This window comes from Corythoichthys intestinalis, chromosome 20 (assembly GCF_030265065.1).
Source record: "Corythoichthys intestinalis isolate RoL2023-P3 chromosome 20, ASM3026506v1, whole genome shotgun sequence".
Lineage (NCBI taxonomy): Eukaryota > Metazoa > Chordata > Actinopteri > Syngnathiformes > Syngnathidae > Corythoichthys > Corythoichthys intestinalis.
The window spans coordinates 19,032,020-19,051,931 of record NC_080414.1 but is presented as its reverse complement, the minus strand read 5'-3'; the positions used below and the strand labels follow the sequence as shown (position 1 = coordinate 19,051,931).

At 39.2% G+C, this 19,912-nt stretch overlaps 1 protein-coding gene across 1 annotated transcript; it reads right to left on the bottom strand.

Annotated features, from left to right (window-relative positions):
* Positions 1-85: 85 nt before the first annotated feature.
* Positions 86-17,971, bottom strand: flt3 (fms related receptor tyrosine kinase 3). The gene is made up of 23 exons (XM_057824191.1): positions 17,902-17,971; positions 17,706-17,788; positions 17,498-17,640; positions 15,054-15,166; positions 14,861-14,972; positions 13,075-13,205; positions 12,812-12,993; positions 12,610-12,745; positions 12,352-12,529; positions 5,872-5,972; positions 5,671-5,785; positions 5,398-5,603; positions 3,628-3,740; positions 3,436-3,568; positions 3,265-3,369; positions 3,087-3,197; positions 2,861-3,020; positions 2,685-2,797; positions 2,482-2,597; positions 2,287-2,409; positions 2,007-2,218; positions 1,820-1,925; positions 86-1,740 (listed from the first exon to the last, which is right to left on the bottom strand). Exons 1-23 carry the CDS (start codon positions 17,927-17,929, stop codon positions 1,591-1,593), a joined length of 2,970 nt encoding a protein of 989 aa, XP_057680174.1. The 5' UTR covers positions 17,930-17,971; the 3' UTR covers positions 86-1,590.
* Between the last annotated feature and the right edge of the window lie 1,941 nt (positions 17,972-19,912).

The window sequence follows — 19,912 nt, the reverse complement described above, 5'->3', positions numbered from 1 at the left end:
AGGTCGGTTTCAATTTTAACACGCACATGCATACATGCCTTTGTACTGTACAAAAAGCAATAAAAAGTAGTCTAGTCTGTTTGTAAGTGCATTTATTTGCATGTTTATACTGCGTCGGCTTGGAAAAAATACACAAAACATTACACTCAAAATCAAAATACCTTTGATTAAATCAGTGACAATTAAAACGTGTTCTTGATCAAATAGTAAATCATTTACAAATATTTGAAGGAGGTAAAAAATCTAAAACACAGTGGCACAATAAAAACGTTATAACATTAAAAAAAAAAAAAAAAGTAGCTGCCATAATGAACATCATTGTCACTTGTCACTGGCCAATTTATGCTGTATTTCATACAACAACTTAAAACAATGCAAATATGGTTTACATGAATCTGCAGATCTACACCACATATCATGGAATACTTTTCATTCAAAACAGGATAATGCAGAAGGTATGCGACATACAATTTTTACTGTGGTACGGACGATATTCTTGTTTTTATTTGCGATTTTCCAGTACTTGGCAAAGGTCATTGCTTTTAGTTTTTACTAGGGCTGTCAAACGATTAAAAATTTTTTATCGAGTTAATCACAGCTTTAAAATTAATTAATCGTAATGAATCGCAATTCAAACCATCTCTGAAATATGCCATATTTTTCTGTAAATTATTGTTGGAATGGAAAGATAACACACATGACGGATATATACATACAACATACTGTACATAAGCACTGTATTTGTTTATAATAAATCCACAAATTGCATTATTAAAATTCTTTCTGTTAAAGTGATCCACGGATAGAAAGACTTGTAGTTCTTAAAAGATAAATGTTATAGTTAAAAGTTATAGTAATTTTATATTAAAACCCCTCTTCATGCTTTTGTTTTGATAAAATTTGTAAAATTTTCAATCAAAAGTAGAGTTAATATAATAATAAGAATAAAAATAACAATAATAAGAATAGAGTGACCAAAGTCTGAGTAAGTTGCCAGTTCACTTTGCATTGTTGTTTAACTGTGTGAGAATAGGGCCTCATTGCTACAGACTGAAGTGTTTTTCTGTTTGTGAACATTATTTTATTTTTGTGAAATAGGAATATTATTTTTGTTGTGCTTTCACTAAATGATACTTATGTTTGTTGTGAAGGAGTTGCCGAAGCTTATGCCAATAAACGGGGCGGTCCAAAGAACGCCTGTGTCCACTCGCCTTTATAACATATATATCTCTGTACATATCTTACCCAAAATACAACAAGAGACACATAATTGCCACTAAAAGCTTACAGAAATATGCGTGGAGCACAAATAGCACAATGTAACAGCATAAACGTCTCACAACTACTAATTCTCCCACTAGTAGAAGGAATAACATTAGTCTGGATCAGCGCTGCCCCCAAGCGGCCGGTGGCATTCTCTTCACTTTTAATGTCCATAAACGGCATCATTGTAATCTGTTTGAGGCGATGCGTGAGCGGGTCATTCAGTGCATGCATTAAATGCATCAAATATTTTAACGTGATTCATTAAAAAAATTAATTAACGCCCGTTAACGTGATAATTTTGACAGCCCTAGTTTTTACCGAAAGCTAAACCACTTGTTTCTCACTGTACATCTTCACTTGATTTTCATCAGATAACGCCTCGTTCTTGTTCTGTTGGGCAAAAGCAGAAGCATCCGAAATGGCTGATGCATTGTGGTAGTCGCCAGATGTGTGGTTGATGATGTTCTGATAGAGCTGAAAGAAGAAGGTGCTCTGTTATCGGAAGTGTTGACGAGTCACGGTCAACAAGGCATGAGGTAAGAGACAAGGATACCTTCTCTTCACTGACCGTCAGATGGTCTGACATGAAGGCCACCAATTTGGAGAAGGAAGGACGGTTTTCAGGGTTCAAGGCCCAGCACTTGCACATCATCCCGTATCTGGAGAAGGAAGCGTGGAGCACAATGACTTTTGTTTGGGTGGACGCTTATACTGTATGGTACACTATTTCTCCTGCTTACACAGACTCATCCGCGTAGTAAGGACACTCCATCTTGAAACCATTCTGAATCCTGGAATAGAACCCGTGGTCCACCTTCACACCTGGGTAAGGTGTGACACCCAGAGAGAATATCTCCCACAGGAGAATTCCGTATGCCCAAACGTCGCTCTTCATGGTGTACATCCCTTGGAAGATGCTTTCCGGTGCCATCCACTTGACTGGCAAACGCACCTGCCAGGTGTTTAAAGTCATCTATGGTTACAAAAGAAGGAAAAAACATTTTGCAAGTTAGAACTTACATTTCCTCTCACGACGTAGTTGGAGTCATTGTCGATATCCCGTGCCAATCCGAAGTCGGCAATTTTCACTAGCCGGCCCTTGGTTACCAACACATTGCGAGCCGCCAGGTCACGATGAATACACTGTAAACGGACATCAGGATAACGGAGTCCATACACAATCATCAGAACATTTGAGCCATGTGGTTCACTTACATTTTTAGAGGAAAGGAACTCCATGCCTTTGGCCACTTGGACAGCAAAGCTCAACAGATCCTCAAAAGTCAGGGCTTGCAGGTCGTTGGTGTTTCCATTCTCATCGATTTCTTGGTCTACTCATGAATTCATTGCATTTGCACCAACAGAGATTTCATGTTACCATTGAAGTTAAAGTAAAGCTAAAGTACTAGTCCACCAACCTTCAAGACTGTCCAGGTCATCTGAGTCGAGATGGAGGAGAGCTATGTTCTCTTGCCCCTCAGTATAGGCGACATGCATTGGGACGTACTTGTCTATGTCGCCTTCCTGCACACTGACAACCATGCACAAGATTAAAAAAAAACAGTCGATGTATGGATGTTTCGGACATCCCTACGTGGTTGAGTTTTTTCCTGGCGTCAGGTTTTGGTAAAGGCTGCTGTTACGGTCCTTAGTGACGGCGTCCACTGCTGACTTATGGTAGCGCTCACTGCTGCTTTTCAGGTAGTTCAGCAAATCCCCATGGCAGCAGTATTGAAAGATGAGATAAATGGGACCTGTTTGGAAAAGGGAAATTCTGGAATTGCCTATTCGTTTCAAAGCAAAAACTCCAGTTAATGTACCTGACTCCGTGCACGCTCCGAGCAGGTTCACGATGTTCGAGTGTTGACCGATGTGCGTCAGCATCTTGAGTTCAGACATCAATGCTTCTTTCTCCACTGCTTGGTGTTTCTCTGCAAGCGACCGGAATTTCCCATTTTACCGACTTCTTATTTAAACTCATGTGTTACATTCACTAACCTTTAAGCATCTTGACGGCCACCTGCTGTGACACACCGGCCTTCTTGATACCGTACGCTGTGCCCTGAACAACTGTGCCAAAAGCACCAGAGCCTAGTTCTTTGCCTGAGGAGCACAAATCTATTAGGTTAGTAGTGAGTGAGAATTAGGTGTAAATCATTGAACACTAACCTAATTCCAAATTCTCCCTAGGAAACTCCCATTTGCGGTCATACTCAAAGTCCTTGAAGTTAATGTAGATGTAATCATTATCATTGGGGCCCACCATTTGGATCATCTGCAGCTGGGGCTGATACTGTGGTTTCTATTGGACATTTTGGCGTTATTAACGGATTCTTGTGTTTGAAAATTGGCATATCTCACCTTCTTTTTTACGTGGTAAATGAGTGCCAGACTGACAGTGAACAAAGCCACAACCAGGATCACGCTGCCGGTTTTTAGAACCGTGAAGATGTATTTCTCTTCTTTCAGATCTCCTGAAAAACATCAGTGCCTAGCTCGCTTTTCTTGGATTTACAGTGGGGCAAATAAGTATTTAGTTAACCACTAATTGTGCAAGTTCTCCCACTTGAAAATATTAGAGAGGCCTGTAATTGTCAACATGGGTAAACCTCAACCATGAGAGACAGAATGTGGAAAAAAAACGAAAATCACATTGTTTGATTTTTAAAGAATTTATTTACAAATCATGGTGAAAAATAAGTATTAGACCAATACCAAAAGTTCATCTCAATACTTTGTTATGTACCCTTTGTTGGCAATAACGGAGGCCAAACGTTTTCTGTAACTCTTCACAAGCTTTTCACACACTGTTGCTGGTATTTTGACCCATTCCTCCATGCAGATCTCTAAAGCAGTGATGTTTTGGGGCTGTCGTTGGGCAACACGGACTTTCAACTCCCTCCACAGATTTTCTATGGGGTTGAGATCTGGAAACTGGCTAGGTCACTCCAGGACCTTGAAATGCTTCTTACAAAGCCACTCCTTTGTTGCCCTGGCTGTGTGTTTGGGATCATTGTCATGCTGAAAGACCCAGCCACGTGTCATCTTCAATACCCTTGGGGTTAGGGTTTCTCTCGATACATGGCCCCATTCATTCTTTCCTTCACACAGATCAGTCATTCTGGTCCCTTTGCAGAAAAACAGCCCCAAAGCATGATGTTTCCACCCCCAATATTCACAGTGGGTATGGTGTTCTTCAGATGCAATTCAGTATTCTTTCTCCTCCAAACACGAGAAACTGTGTTTCTACCAAAAAGTTCAATTTTGGTTTCATCTGACCATAACACATTCTCCCAGTCCTCTTCTGGATCATCCAAATGCTCTCTAGCGAACCTCAGACGGGCCTGGACGTGTACTGGCTTCAGCAGGGGGATACGACTGGCAGTGCAGGATTTGAGTCCCTGGCGGCACATTGTGTTACTGATAGTAGCCTTTGTTACTGTGGTCCCACCTCTCTGTAGGTCATTCACTAGCCCCCCCTGTGTGGTTCTGGGATTTTTGCTCACCGTTCTTGTTATCATTTTGACGCCATGGGGTGACATCTTGCATGGAGCCCCAGATCGAGGGAGATTATCAGTGGTCTTGTATGTCTTCCATTTTCTAATAATTGCTCCCACAGTTGATTTCTTTACACCAAGTGTTTTACCTATTGCAGATTCAGTCTTCCGAGCCTGGTGCAGGTCTACAATTTTGTCTCTGGTGTCCTTCGACACCTCTTTGGTCTTGGCCATAGTGGAGTTTGGAGTGTGGACAGGTGTCTTTTAATGAGTTAAAACAGGTGCCATTAATACAAGGTCTAATGAGGCTCCACTCGTTACACCTCGTTAGAAGAAGTTTGACCTCTTTGACAGCCAGAAATCTTGCTTGTTTGTAGGTGACCAAATACTTATTTTCCACTCTAATTAGGAAATAAATTCTTTGAAAATCAAACAATGTGATTTTCTGTTTTTTTTCCACATTCTGTCTATCATGGTTGAGGTTTACCCATGTTGACAATTACAGGCCTCTCTGATCTTTTCAAGTAGGAAAACTTGCACAATTGGTGGTTGACTAAATACTTATTTGCCCCACTTTACATCATTTCCAATTGCAACACTTTTAATCAGACTTTTTAGAACATATCAAACCAACCTTTGGATGCCTGCGGGGAAGATGGGAAGTACACCGGGTGTGGAAGCGAACACCAAGAGCCGACTGAATTCGCTAGGCAAAACTTCACGTAATGTGCATCTGGCAGATCCATAATTATGGAGCTCTCGATGGTCTTTCGGCAATGAACGTCTGAGTCGGTTCGCCGTGATTCGGGGACCTCTGTCCAGTGGGACAGACCCGAACAACTGTAATCAGACACAAAGACCCAGGTGTTGAGAGAGTTGGAATAAATTCTAAATTGTATGGCTGCACCTTTCATTGGGAGAAAAACAGGACAGCCACGTGTAATTTGCTGGGACGGCACTCTCAGTCTGAATGTTGGTACTGTGGTTGTGCTTGTCTATGGTCAATCTGAATTTTGGTTCGTCTGTATAAAAGGGAGCACAAATCCATCTTAATGTTCAATATGTAATTTTCCTTTTATGTTTTTGTCAAACATCTGAACTGTCTTACCTACAACACAAACAAACACAGATTTGCTCGTGTTTTGTCCACCAGCCTTCACGGTTAACTTGTATTCTCCAGATTGGAGTCCACCACAAAACTTCACTGTCCTAGAAGAACATGACAAATATTGCAAATTCCGCCGTTAGTTTCTCGATTCCGTCTTGTCACGGCTAGGTATTTTATCCTAAACTAAGGGTGTGACAAAATATCGAAATGGTGATATATCGTGATACTTTGTGTCCCAAAAGGTTATCGATATGCTCCTGCCAAGAATCGAGATATCCTTTTAAAAAGGTGTCAATGTCAAAAAATAAAAAGGAACCAGCAAGTTGCTACCAAAATCTTCCACCATAATTAGGGATGGGAATCGAGAACCGGTTCTTATAGAGAACCGGTTTCGTGTGTTCCGATTCAAGTGAATCGTTTGGCAATTTATCTAACGATTCATATCGATTCCAACCAGCACGATTTACATTTCGAAATTTAAGCATGTTACACACGTTCGATTTGGCAAGCACGGCTACCTGATTACCCCTTACTCATGGAGAATTCTCATCATTTGTAGTCTGGAGAGAGTCGTTGCCGAGTGAATTTGCATTGATATTCACAGGACATTAGTCTACTCTCAGAAAATCGTATTCCTCGTGGAATATTCTATAAGAAAAATATAACATATACTGTATGCATCTAAAATAATCCTAAACTATTTTATTAGCAATTATGGTACTCGTGTTAAAAAGATTCCATGGGTATGCATTCGTTCCCATAGCAACCAGTCGTTTAGTTACGTCATGCACTCTGCGTATTCTGGGACCGAGAATAGGCGTATGGTGCGCATTTTGAGCAGAAAACGGCCACCTGTTAGAGGAAGTAATTTGTGTGTGTCCATGAACGAATGTAAGTATTTCCTCTTCATGCCATAAATTTCTTATGATAAGTTAGAGCCGTTATCAGCGCGACCGTTTGATGTTTTTACTGTTACGTCAGCTGGTTGCTCCCGCTCGTTTTCGTTGCGTCGAGAAGAGCGTTGTTTACATTATATTCGCGTTGCATATTTGTGTTAAGAGGGAATGTGTTAGTTTAGCATCTTAAGATAATGTTGTACATCCATATGAGTGTAAAGTGCTTAGTTTTCGCCACTTTTATGGCCAAGGTGACCGCACGTGCACGCAGCGTGCTTCCGGGTTGTGCGCGCGTGCTCGCGCCCCCCCGCCTTTGTGTCATTATAATGTGCGAGTCATGTATGTGTGTTATTGACTGCTTTACAGTCAATTTGCATTGATTATTGAATTAGCACTTATATGATGTAATTTTCTTTCCTTTCATAACCACACATATACCCATACGTTCCAGTCTTCTTCCACACACATACAAATACATCAACATCTTTCCATGCATGCTCTCACCTGCTCATTGAGTGATTGTCATATCATGTGCCATTGCCTGTATATAGTTGTGCCTAGAGCTGGGAATCTTTGGGCACCTAACGATTCGATTACGATTACGATTCAGAGGCTCCGATTCGATTATAAAATGATTATTGATGCACCTCCCTCCCCTTTTTTTTTGTTTTTTTTTAAATGTTTTGTACATTAGTTCCAAAATTGTTCAAAAATGCTCTCAGGCCAAACCAAACTACTATTTCAGTATCAAGTTAACATATAACAGTAAACACATATACAAAAAAAACAGTAAATAAAAACTCCAGTCCCCATTCTGTGTCAGCAGCTTTAAACTACATTCAATTAATTTAATGTTGTGAATCAACCGTTAAAGTTGTTAAAATTGCTCCCGTTATTCCATAATTTCCCTTTTGTCTACTTTTGACATGTGAAAGTTTTAAAACTATTTTAAATATAGATTCAAGTCAATATTTTACCGATTTAGGAGTATTTTAGATACAAAGTTAATTAGGTTCGCTTGGAAGGTTCGCTACAACAGCCTTGCAGGCAAGTGTACTGCTTTAAGATGGCGGCCGTTTACTAACGCCCGCATCTAGCTTTCTGGAGGTGTGCTGCTAACGCTACCGAATCAAATTGCATCTAGTCCCATATAAATGATATCTACTGTAACATTATGTGGATTTACTTTGTAGCAGCTGTCAGCAGCAGTCAGGTATGTTGTTGTGTTTTTTTATCTCGTGGCATGAGTTGAGCTAGAGCCGTGAGTTGAGCATTGGCATTACCCGAGAAGCCTGATGTTTAACTACTCTCGCTCCGTTCCTCATTGCGTCCCGAAGACCGCGCTTTTTTACTTCTGCTTTACTTGGCATATTTCAATAATCGGAATTTGGATGTTTGTGAATCGTTCTCGAATCTTCCACGGCCGAATCGCAAATAATCTAAGAATCGGAAATTTTGCACACCTCTAGTTGTGCCTGTTGCCAAGTTGAATTGAAAGTGCCAAAGACCAACTCCACTCTCCGCCCCTTGTGTTCTAACCGACACTCCGAGGCGAATGAACCATAAAACATATTGAACCCAGAACCCCATACAGTCCATTAGTCCAAATTAGAATCGATAAGGGAATCGATAAAGAATCGAATCGTTAAGCAATATCGATAATGGAATTGGAATCGTAAAAATCTTATCAATTCCCATCCCTAACCATAATAGTGTCTCAGTTAACTCTTAGGCTGCATTGACGGTGCACGACGCCCAATCAATTTAGACTGGGAACGTTTGCTCATTCGAAACCAGAGCATTCAGTCATTCTGTCCGATTTTCAGGGCATTTATAGGTCACTTGTGGTTCATTTTAGGGCATTCACAGGTTATTTCTTCTTGAGTTTGAGTCATTGCCTATTAATTTGGGTGATTCCCTGTTCTGTAACTCAAAATAAACAGGAAGTGACCCATAAAATACCCCAAAATCACTGAACATTAAGAGGTAAATGATCTTAAATAGCCCAAAATTACCTCATTGCCTGGCATTGGCTGCCACTGACGGCCATAGACGTTCAATCCGTTTGAAGTGGGAGGGATGGCAGCGAATGAACGAATGTTCATTCGCTGCCACCCTCCCAGTTCAAATGGATTGGACGTCTACTAGTGATAAACTCTATCTAATTCACAGCAGAAGCTTGTTTTTCTGTTTATAAGTTGTTCGTAGAATATCCTAGAATTATTTCCTGACCAATGTATTGATAATCGTTGTATCGCCATTAGGCCTGAACGATATTGGAAAAAACTATTGCTGCAATTTTTGGGGGGGTTTGCGATATATTGCGATATTATATTGCGATTTAAAAAAAAAAAAAAAAAAAAAAATTTTTTTTTAAAAGAAATTTTTACTAGATGACTTGAATAGCTGTTTGGAAAGACTTTGGATGACTCATCATGACCACAGTGTACAGTATTCCATCGTTTTTCGCGGTTAATAGGGAGCAGAACCCGCTGCGATAAGTGAAAAACCGCAAAGTAGCGCCCCCCATTTTTGTGTGTGTGTGTGTGTATGCTCAATGTATTTATTCAGATCTAGCACTGGAAAGATATACATATAAGACATGTTTTTTTCTCACTTTTTTCGCCCAAAGTATGATTAAAAAAAAAATATATATATATATATATATATATATATATAAAAGGGCTGTCAAACGATTAAAATTTTTAATCGAGTTAATTACAGCTTTAAAATTAATTAATCGTAATTAATCGCAATTCAAACCATCTATAAAATATGCCATATTTTTCTGTAAATTATTGTTGGAATGGAAAGATAAGACAAGATGGATATATACATTCAACATACAGTACATAAGGACCGTATTTGTTTATTATAACAATAAATCAACAAGATGGCATTAACATTATTAACATTCTGATAAAGTGATCCATGTGTAACCCCTGTGTCAGCACCGCCCCGCGTTCCGCTCCCACCTCTGACTAGGCCGGCACGCGAACCCGCGCACCAACGACGCTTCCACTCGGCAGGCAAGATCGGTAACCACTGCACCAATAAGCTCGAGCCAACGGCACAGCCGCTAGCGTCCTTACATGAAGGAATCGGCAGGGAGGTTTCCACACTCCACATGGACTTGCGTGTACCCGTTACACTCACCCCCCGAAACCTTCGCTGCCGATCCGGGTCCACGGCACCATTGTAACCCCTGTGTCAGCGCCGCCCCACGTTCCACTCCCACCTCTGACTAGGCCGGGACGCGACCCCGCGCGCCAACGATGCTTCCACTCGGCAGGCAAGATTGGTAACCACTGCACCAATAAGCTCGAGCCAATGGCACAGCCGCTAGCGTCCTTACATGAAGGAATCGGCAGGGAGGTTTCCACGCTCCACATGGACTTGCGTGTACCCGTTACACATGGATAGAAAGACTTGTAGTTCTTAAAAAAATGAATATTAGTACAAGTTATAGAAATGTTATATTAAAACGCCTCTTAATGTTTTCGTTTTAATAAAATTTGTAAAATTTTCAATCAAAAAATAAACTAGTAGCCCTATTCTGTCCTCAATGTGTGTGAGTACACAAACTGACAGATAGCGAACATAAGTTCCAAAAAGAAATCAGGCGGTGTGGCAAAGTTGCATGGGCTTTACTGAAGTCATCTCTTTTTGACAGGAGCACGTTTCTTGTATTTTTGTAAAACTGAAAATAACAAGGCAATGTGTCAATAACTTGCATAAATCACAAAATAACATAAAATGTACACACACGTGTCCATTTGAGCAGTAGCACTAGCCAATTAGCTCACAAGCATCTAACAATGTAACTGCATTTCACCATATGTGAACAAATTCAAATACACATCATCAATAACTATCTAATGCTCATGAATATAAACAAAGGAGGAATATAACTCACAAGCGATGCATGTATTAGACAAAAACAGTGTGATGGGACTATGAGAACTGCCACTGAATACTGGATGCGGACGTTAGCTAGTCTGAATAGCACTGTCTATTAGTGTGAGTTCGCGTCGACATATAATCACGTCAGAAAAGCGCGCCGAAACCCAAATAATCAGCTGCACTGAATCGCCAGCAGAGGGCGACATTACGCCACATAACATATGCAAGTCATACCCAAGCGCCAGCAGAGGGCGGAAAATCTCCATAAAACACAATTAACAAGTTGGCCTTTCACTGTACTGACATTTAAATCTGTCTGAGCGGACCTAGTGCGTTAATTGCGTCAAATTATTTAACGTGATTAATTAAAAAAAAAAAAATTAACGCCCGTTAACGCGATAATTTTGACAGCCCTAATATTTATATATATATATATATATATATTAGGGATGCAGCTATCGATTATTTAAGTAGTCGATTAATCGATGAACTAGTTAGTTCGAATAATCGAGTAATCGGATAAGGAACATGAAAGATTAAAATACCTGAGCTTAGCCACAAACGGTGTAAATAAATAAAATAAATTAGGATCTACTGTATGTACAACAAAAGAAAAATTGGCTAACTTACATAGCAAACTTCCGCTAGCTTAAATGGTATAAAATGCTAACTTTTTTTTTTTTTTACAATGCTCCTAACAAATGGTTCAGTCACACATTCCCACAAAACAGACAAACAAAAAACGTCTAAATATACCTATAAACTAAATTACGAATGCATTAAAGACAAGAGCTCAAAAACGTAGCTTACGTTGGTTTGAACAGGGAGCAGTTGGATTGAGCCATGTGAAAAGAGGCAGACCAGAGTGTAGTGTATCCACCCGAATCAATAAAATCAAATGCAAACACTTTTGAAATAAACCATAACAACGCCATTATAATTAAACGAATACTCGAAGCAACAAAATTTAATTCGAATATTTTTTCTAATCGAATACTCGAGTTAATCGATTAATTGTTGCAGCACTAATATATATATTAATAAATGCTTTTTAAGCACTTCGAATGTAATAATTATGATCAGTTTTAAACATAACTGTCCCACTGAATCATTTTTAAACGAGAATAAAGTACTGCAGTAGAAAAATGCTTGGCTTTATTAAATGCTTCTGTTTACCTAACATGGCTGTGACTCTTGGAGTGACATGAAGAAATTACAAACTCCTCATTATCACTTCTGGCGTTTATTTTATATGTCTCGAACGTCTCCACATTCTCCCCCCACAGACACACACATTCATTCCAGCCCGCGCTTCCTTGCAGAAACTGCTTAACAAGTTAAACGATGATTGACAGATTGCTGCCCGGCTTCTTTAACCAGATCAAAGCCATCGTTAACCTTAATAAGCAAGTGCCGCAGTGACTGAGAGCTGGGAAAGGGGGTGAGAGAGGCTGTGCGAGCGAATTAAGCAGATCAAAGGTTTGTTGATTGGAAAAAAAAAAAAACTATCGCACGTCCTTGCGATGGGACTATCGCGCATGTACACATCGCAATGGCGATGTTTAAACGATATATCGTTCAGTCTTAATCGCCATATCGTCAGATCATCGTTATCGTGAGCTTTGTATCGCAAATCGTATCGTGAGGCACCAAGAGGTTCCCACCCCTATCCTAAACGTACCTTTGCTTCGTGACCCAGTCCTCCGTGATGCATTTTGACAAAATGCCACGGGGTGTCTGCCACATGCAGTACTCCAGCGTAGGGTGGTAAAATACGGCGGCTTCCAAACACGCTCTGGGTGCATTCTCAGCTAGCAGAGTTTTTCTCGGATCCAGCTGCACCTTGAGGAATCCTTCCGCTGAGGTCACGCACAAGAATTCACTTCATGATTAATGGTCTCTATATTTTTGCTAGAACCTCTGAGTCATTTCAACCAACCCAAGACGCTGACATCAACCGATTTGGATATGGTTTGGTCCTTGCAGGTGTACGTGCCGTTGTGATCAGTGGTCACAGAGTCGATAAACAAGTAAGTCATCAATTTTGTCAAATCCTTGTCATTTCTTATGCACATCTGGAAGGAAAAGACAAAATGATGAAATACTGTTTTTGGGGGGATTAAGGTAAGATGATTCAACACCTTCTCCTTGATTTTCGCAGGGCACGGTAAAGCAGTGGACGTTAACAGTTGGCCGTCCTTTTCCCACATGGTCAACTGATTCCATCTGTGGCGTTGGGCCCTGCAACGAAGCAAGAGAGGCTGCCCGGGACTTATAATCAAACTGGAGACCTCCTCCTTTCTCATCAGGTCACTTGACACATCTTAAAACAAGCACAATTGGTTGTTTTATTTGACATTTTTTCTTATACATCACATTAAAACAAACAACGTGGGTTAATTACCATAGTCATATAGTTTGGAGCATTCTTGACCTTGACTATTATTAGCACAACACATCACTACATTGTTTTGGAATTCAATGCTGCTAATTATGTTCTCATTTTTTCCCGCTACTCCTCCTCCCTTTTGCCCTCTGTCCAAAAGAAAAGAGAAAAAGTCATCATCCAATCAGAACTGGTAGGATATACAGTGGGGCAAATAAGTATTTAGTCAACCACTAATTGTGCAAGTTCTCCCACTTGAAAATATTAGAAAGGCCTGTAATTGTCAGCATGGGTAAACCTCAACCATGACAGACAGAATGTGGACAAAACCCCAGAAAATCACATTGTTTAATTTTTAAAGAATTTATTTGCAAATCATGGTGGAAAGTAAGTATTTGGTCAATACCAAAAGTTCATCTCAATACTTTGTTATGTACCGTTTTTTGGCAATAATGGAGGCCAAACGTTTTCTGTAACTCTTCACAAGCTTTTCACACACTGTTGCTGGTATTTTGGCCCATTCCTCCATGCTGATCTCCTCTAGAGCGGTGATGTTTTGGGGCTGTCGTCAGGCAACACGGACTTTCAACTCCCTCCAATGGGAGTTGGGATCTGGAGACTTGCTAGGCCACTCCAGGACCTTGAAATGCTTCTTACGAAGCCACTCTTTGTTGCCCTGGCTGTGTGTTTGGGATCATTGTAATGCTGAAAGACCCAGCCACGTCTCATCTTCAATGCCCTTGCTGATGGAAGGAGATTTTCACTCAAAATCTCTCGATACATGGCCTTATTCATTCTTTCTTTTACACTGATCAGTCGTCCTGGTCCCTTTGCAGAAAAGCAGCCCAGAAGCATGATGTTTCCACCCCCATGCTTCACAGTGGGTATGGTGTTCTTCGGATGAAATTCAGTATTCTTTCTCCTCCAAACACGAGAACCTGTCTTTCTACATAAAAGTTCTATTTTGGTTTCATCTGACCATAACACATTCTCCCAGTCCTCTTCTGGATCATCCAAATGCTCTCTAGCGAACTGCAGATGGGCCTGGACGTGTACTTTCTTCAGCAGGGAGACACGTCTGGCAGTGCAGGATTTGAGTCCCTGGCGGTGCATTGTGTTACTGATAGTAGCCTTTGTTACTGTGGTCCCAGCTCTCTGTAGGTCATTCACTAGGTCCCCCCCCGTGTGGTTCTGGGATTTTTGCTCACCGTTCTTGTTATCATTTTGACGTCACGGGGTGAGATCTTGCATGGAGCCCCAGATCGAGGGAGATTATCAGTGATCTTGTATGTCTTCCATTTTCTAATAATTGCTCCCACAGTTGATTTCTTCACGCCAAGAGTTTTACCTATTGCAGATTCAGTCTTCCCAGCCTGGTGCAGGTCTACAATTTTGTCTCTGGTGTCCTTCAACAGCTCTTTGGTCTTGGCCATAGTGGAGTTTGGAGTGTGACTGACTGAGGTTGTGGACAGGTGTCTTTTAATGAGTTAAAACAGGTGCCATTAATACTGGTAACGTGTGGAGCCTCGTTAGACCTCGTTAGAAGAAGCTTGACTTCGTTGACAGCCAGAAATCTTGCTTGTTTGTAGGTGACCAAATACTTATTTTCACCATGATTTGCAAATAAATTCTTTAAAAATCAAACAATGTGATTTTCTGTTTTTTTTTTTTCCACATTCTGTCTCTCATGGTTGAGGTTTACTCATGTTGACAATTACAGGCCTCTGTAATCTTTTCAAGTAGGAGAACTTGCACAATTGATGGTTGACTAAATACTTATTTGCCCCACTGTATTTGGACTTACCCTGACCATCTCAGAGTGGGATTTGGGATACCCTGGGATGCACAATTAAAATAGGGGGATCCCCCTGAAATATCGACGCGGACCAGTGTCAGACGAGGTATTGTGGGACGTTCTGGGCGAGAAAACAAATGCCAGAATAAGTCACATTGTGACAATTGACTGATTCGCAACACGAGAAGGAGCAAGTTCTCACTTGTGATGACATGGAGAGAAAAGGACAACGAGAACCCGTGCCCACATCTCAAAGTGTATTCGCCAGAATAGCTCTCAGAAAGCACTGGCGGTGTCATGGAGGAGCTTCTGTTACTGTCCAGAAGGAAAGAAAACATCACAATCAAAAACATGAATGGAAAGGATTAATGACATTTTTGGTTAATCAAATGAGGAAATGAAAAAGTGATTTGAGACGACAGTGGTCATGGAACAAATTAAACTCATATGTCAAGGCAAAGGTACTTTTTGTGACATTTTTTTTTGTTTGCATGTAGTGATTAAAAAAATTTTTTTTGAGTACGGTAATTTTAATTTACCTTAGCTCAATAATACGACACATGCTAGCATACAACTAGTTGATTTTGAATAGGAATACAGTGACCCCTCGCTACTTCGCGCCCTCAGTCCATCGCAGAATTTTTTTTTTCAATTGAAAAATAAATAAATAAATGCAGTATTTTACAGTGCTGTTCCGATCCGATCACATACTCTCTCACTCTCGCTCCTGCCGCTTTTCTTGGTCAGGTGTTGCACTGGAGTTGCTTATTAAAGTTAAAGATGATTGACAGACAGTTAAGGTTCGATCTTGCCAGTAAAGCTTGTAAGCCAAATCTTCGAAGCGCCGCATGTGTCAACATCGTTTAACTGTTAAACAGTTGCTGTGGCAACTCCTTGTGTGTAAGTGAGCAGCTTGAGCGTATTTGAGTGGGCACACTCAATGAAGCCTTTAATAAAGACAAGCCATTTTTCTACTTTATTCTTGTTTAGAAATAATTTGGTGGGACAGTAACATGTTTAAAACTTGAAGTGCTTAAAAAGCATTTATTAAAATATTTATATTAAGGCTGTCAAAATTATCGCGTTAACGGGCGGTAATTTAAAAAAAAAGAATTAATCATGTTAAAATTTTTGACGCAATTAACGCACATGCCCCGCTCAAACATTAAAATGACAGCACAGTCAAATGTGTACTTGTTGTGTTTTTGTCACCCTCTGCTGGCGCTTGGGTGCGATTGATTTTATAGGCTTCAGCACCCATGAGCATTGTGTAAGTAATTTTTGGCATCAACGATGGCGGGCTACTAGTTTATTTTTTGATTGAAAATTTCACAAATTTTATTAAAACGTAAACATTAAGAGGGGTTTTAACATAACATTTCTATAACTTGTACTAACATTTATCTTTTAAGAACTACAAGTCTTTCTATCCATGGATCGCTTTAACAGAATGTTAATTATGGTAATGCCATCTTGTTGATTTATTGTTATAATAAACAAATACAGTACTTATGTACCGTATGTTGAATGTATATATCCATCTTGTGTCTCATCTTTCCAGTCTAACAATAATTTACAGAAAAATATGGCATATTTTATAGATGGTTTGAATTGCGATTAATTGCGATCAATTACGATTAATTAATTTTTAAGCCGTAATTAACTCGATTAAAAATTTTAATCGTTTGACACCCCTAATTTATATATACATAAATGTTCTTTTTAAATTATACTTTGGGAAAAAAGTGAAAAAACATGTCTTATGTGCATCCAAGGATAAATCTGAATAAATGCATTGAACATACATTTTTTTTTTTTTTTTTGGTGCTACTTCGCGTATTTTCACTTATCCTGGGGGCTTTTGTTGCCCATTAACTGCAAAAAACGATCACTGTACTGGATCACTGTACCGTTTTTAAAAAGTTAAAAATACTAGTTTGTGGGTGCATATTTACATTGTTTGATTCAAGTAAATGTAATTATGTGTTTAATAATTACAATGACAATAATAATGGATTAAAGTTGTCCGATATTACCAGCCCATAAAAGCATTTTAAAATGATATCGAATAATATCGACATCGGTTTTTCATGATCTGTTTTGGGCCAATATTATTACATTATAATTAAATATAATTCAAACTATGACAAATTTATTATAAATTATTATGTATAAATACTATTCTAAATAATACACTATAAAATACAATATAGTTAAAAAATTATAAACTCAAACATCCAGTAGGGCATCACAATACAATTAGCCAGAATAAGTCCACGACCGCATGTATCGATATCGGTTTGATATCGCTATCGGATTTTTGGTGTTGGACAATATCAGAATAATGTTTAAAAAGTCATTATCGGACAACACTATTAATTATAAATTGTGACATTTTAAAACATCATAATCATCAATTATTATTTAATTATTAGTGCTGTCAAAGTTAACGCTTTTAACTCTGGAGATGAAAGTTGTTAAAGCTTAAAAAAAATTATTATAATTATATTGTTATTAGGTTTTAAGCTTTAAATTTACCAGTACTATTGAGTCTTGAACTAGGTTTTTCACCCACAATTAAACTTCTTCCTCCACAATTAATCTTAGCCATTCAATTAGGGGAAAAAAATCACAAACAACACTTACGTTGTTGGTACGGCATCTGATCCTCTACTGAAACTGCAGCTGTGGAGGCCATCCAGGGAGATGAAAAGCATCTTGCCTGCATCCACCTCCAAACGAACTGGAAGCGATGCATTCAGGTGGTCTAATGGATGGAAACACTCCACCTGGAAATACATCTTGAATAAAATCTTCACACATGAAAAAATACACATATACTTGATGCAAGTACCGTTTGATTTGATTCACAGGTGTTCTCCTGTAAGACGATGCCATTGCAGCCATGCACAACAAAAGCACACAGCAGCAGAACACCTAAAAAGATATTATCGATAATTATAATCAAGCATGTCATTTAAAGTTGAATTAAATGTAGTTTTCCGTAGGATGTAAGCAATTAAAAACACCTAAAAAAACATCAGAATCACCTGCAATCATTTGTCTGTGCCTGAACATCTGTCTCTCTTCGTCTTTGACATCGAAACTTGTAAGGTGGAGTCAAGCTTTGTTATTTTATTATTAAAGGGGAAGCCACGTGGCTACCTGATAGGGCAACTTGTCTACTTCCCACTTTAAAGTTCCTAAAACTACTGCTGATACTAATCTCCCTTGCATTTGATCGTCATTATTTTTAAAAGCAGTTAATTCCAAAAATACAAATTATGCTAAAACAATGCTAACATCTGCCAGATATTTTTTTCATTATTATTTATGAACAAACAACAATTACCTTCTGTTGTTTGTTCATAGATGAAAAAACAAACTGTATACACAAGAGCGTAGGTTTGCATAGGAACGGTAGGGACATAACACTAGTAACTTTTCAGGATTCTCAAATTGTCCCCACCAACTTTTAAGCAACCTTATTTGCATTATGTAATGAGTTCAGTTATATGGGTAATTTAGATTGTCCTCCCTTATGTTGTAAGGATAGAATAGACCAGGGGTAGCCAACTCCGGTCCTCGAGGGCCCCTATCCAGCTTGTTTTCCATGTCTCCCTCCTCCAACACACCTGACTCAAATAATCAGGATCGTTATAAGGGTCCTGCAGCGGTTACTGATGAGCTGATCATTTCATTCAGGTGTTTTAAAGGAGGGAGACATGGAAAACAAGCTGGATAGGGGCCCTCGAGGACCGGAGTTGGCTACCCCTAGAATAGACCCTACCATTATTAGGTGAATTATTTTCATTATGTTCAGACTTACATTTAAACCTTTGCACTTGCTGAATGTGCAGGTCCATTTTTTTCCCTTCAAATGCACATTTGATTGGTTGATAACTTGACCCCCCCCCACCCCCTCCTCCAGCTACAGACAGAAACAACATGCCGCCTCCGCCATCCCCTTTGAATTAGAAGGTTTTTTTTTTCGGCCAGCAGCAGCTGCAGCCACTGTATTTCCTGTAAAAAGACGTCAATGTTGTGGAGGTGGGGAACATACCACTAGTTTTGCTACTGAAAGTCCAACCTGTATCAGCGTTGGCTTAACATTAAACTGTGTGAATTTGCTAACCTGCAAAACAAGTCGGAAGCTTAGAAGTGTCCTACTGTATGTATTTTCTCCTGTTAATGTTAAAGTGTGAGGAATGTAGTGAACTGAGGTTTATCCCTTTCGCCCCAATTTTCATTTTTATTTTATTTATGTGGTTTTAAAGCAGCCCAAAGGAGCTTTCATTTTTTTGTTGAGTTTGGCTGTGCTTGTGGACAAAATCAGTAGTGTCTTACCTGAAGAAAGGCTGAATTTTTGTTTATTTTTGTTATTCCCGGACTAAGAGGTGTTCAAATATTGAAATATGGAACAGTTTATCACCTGAACCAATACATATGAAAGTTAGTACAATGCAGATGTACGTATTTTGCATTGATTATTTGACTATCAATTAATTAGGCTTGTATTCGTGAGAAATGCAGCCCGTACCCCTATTCATCCGATCTGTTTGGTCTTATTAATGTCCCGTCACCAGCAAAAAAGTGTACATGCTGGTTATGCTGTTATATCGTCCCTACCAATGTTGAGACCAAACCTACACCCTTGTGTATACAGTATTAGCAAGAAAATGACGGCTCCGTCTAGCGGTTTATCAAAGTATCACAGAATTACGTTAAAATTCTATATAATTTTGAAATTTTACATATAAATAAATTAGGGCTGTCAAACGATCAAAATGTTTAATTGAGTTAATCACAGCTTAAAAATTAATTAATTGTAATTAATCGCAATTCAAACCATCTTTAAAATATGCCATATTTTTTCTGTAAATTATTGTTGGAATGGAAAGATAAGACATTTGGGGATTTTTTCCCCACTGAATGAATGCACTTGTATTGAAGGTTGGATTTTTCTCTTTTTTTCCATTAAGGTCCCATATTATTTGAATAAAAAATGTATATATTGGAACCTAAAAAACACATGTTTTTCAGGGGTGCCAATAAATATGG

Excerpts from the sequence above, each read along its gene's own strand:
- flt3 (XM_057824191.1), bottom strand. The coding sequence starts at position 17,929 with ATGTTCAGGCACAGACAAATGATTGCAG. Across the intron at positions 13,206-14,860 it reads CCCACTCTGAGATGGTCAGG|AGGGCAAAAGGGAGGAGGAG; the intron begins GTAAGTCCAAAT and ends TCTTTTGGACAG. Across the intron at positions 12,746-12,811 it reads CTGCGAAAATCAAGGAGAAG|ATGTGCATAAGAAATGACAA; the intron begins GTGTTGAATCAT and ends TTTTCCTTCCAG.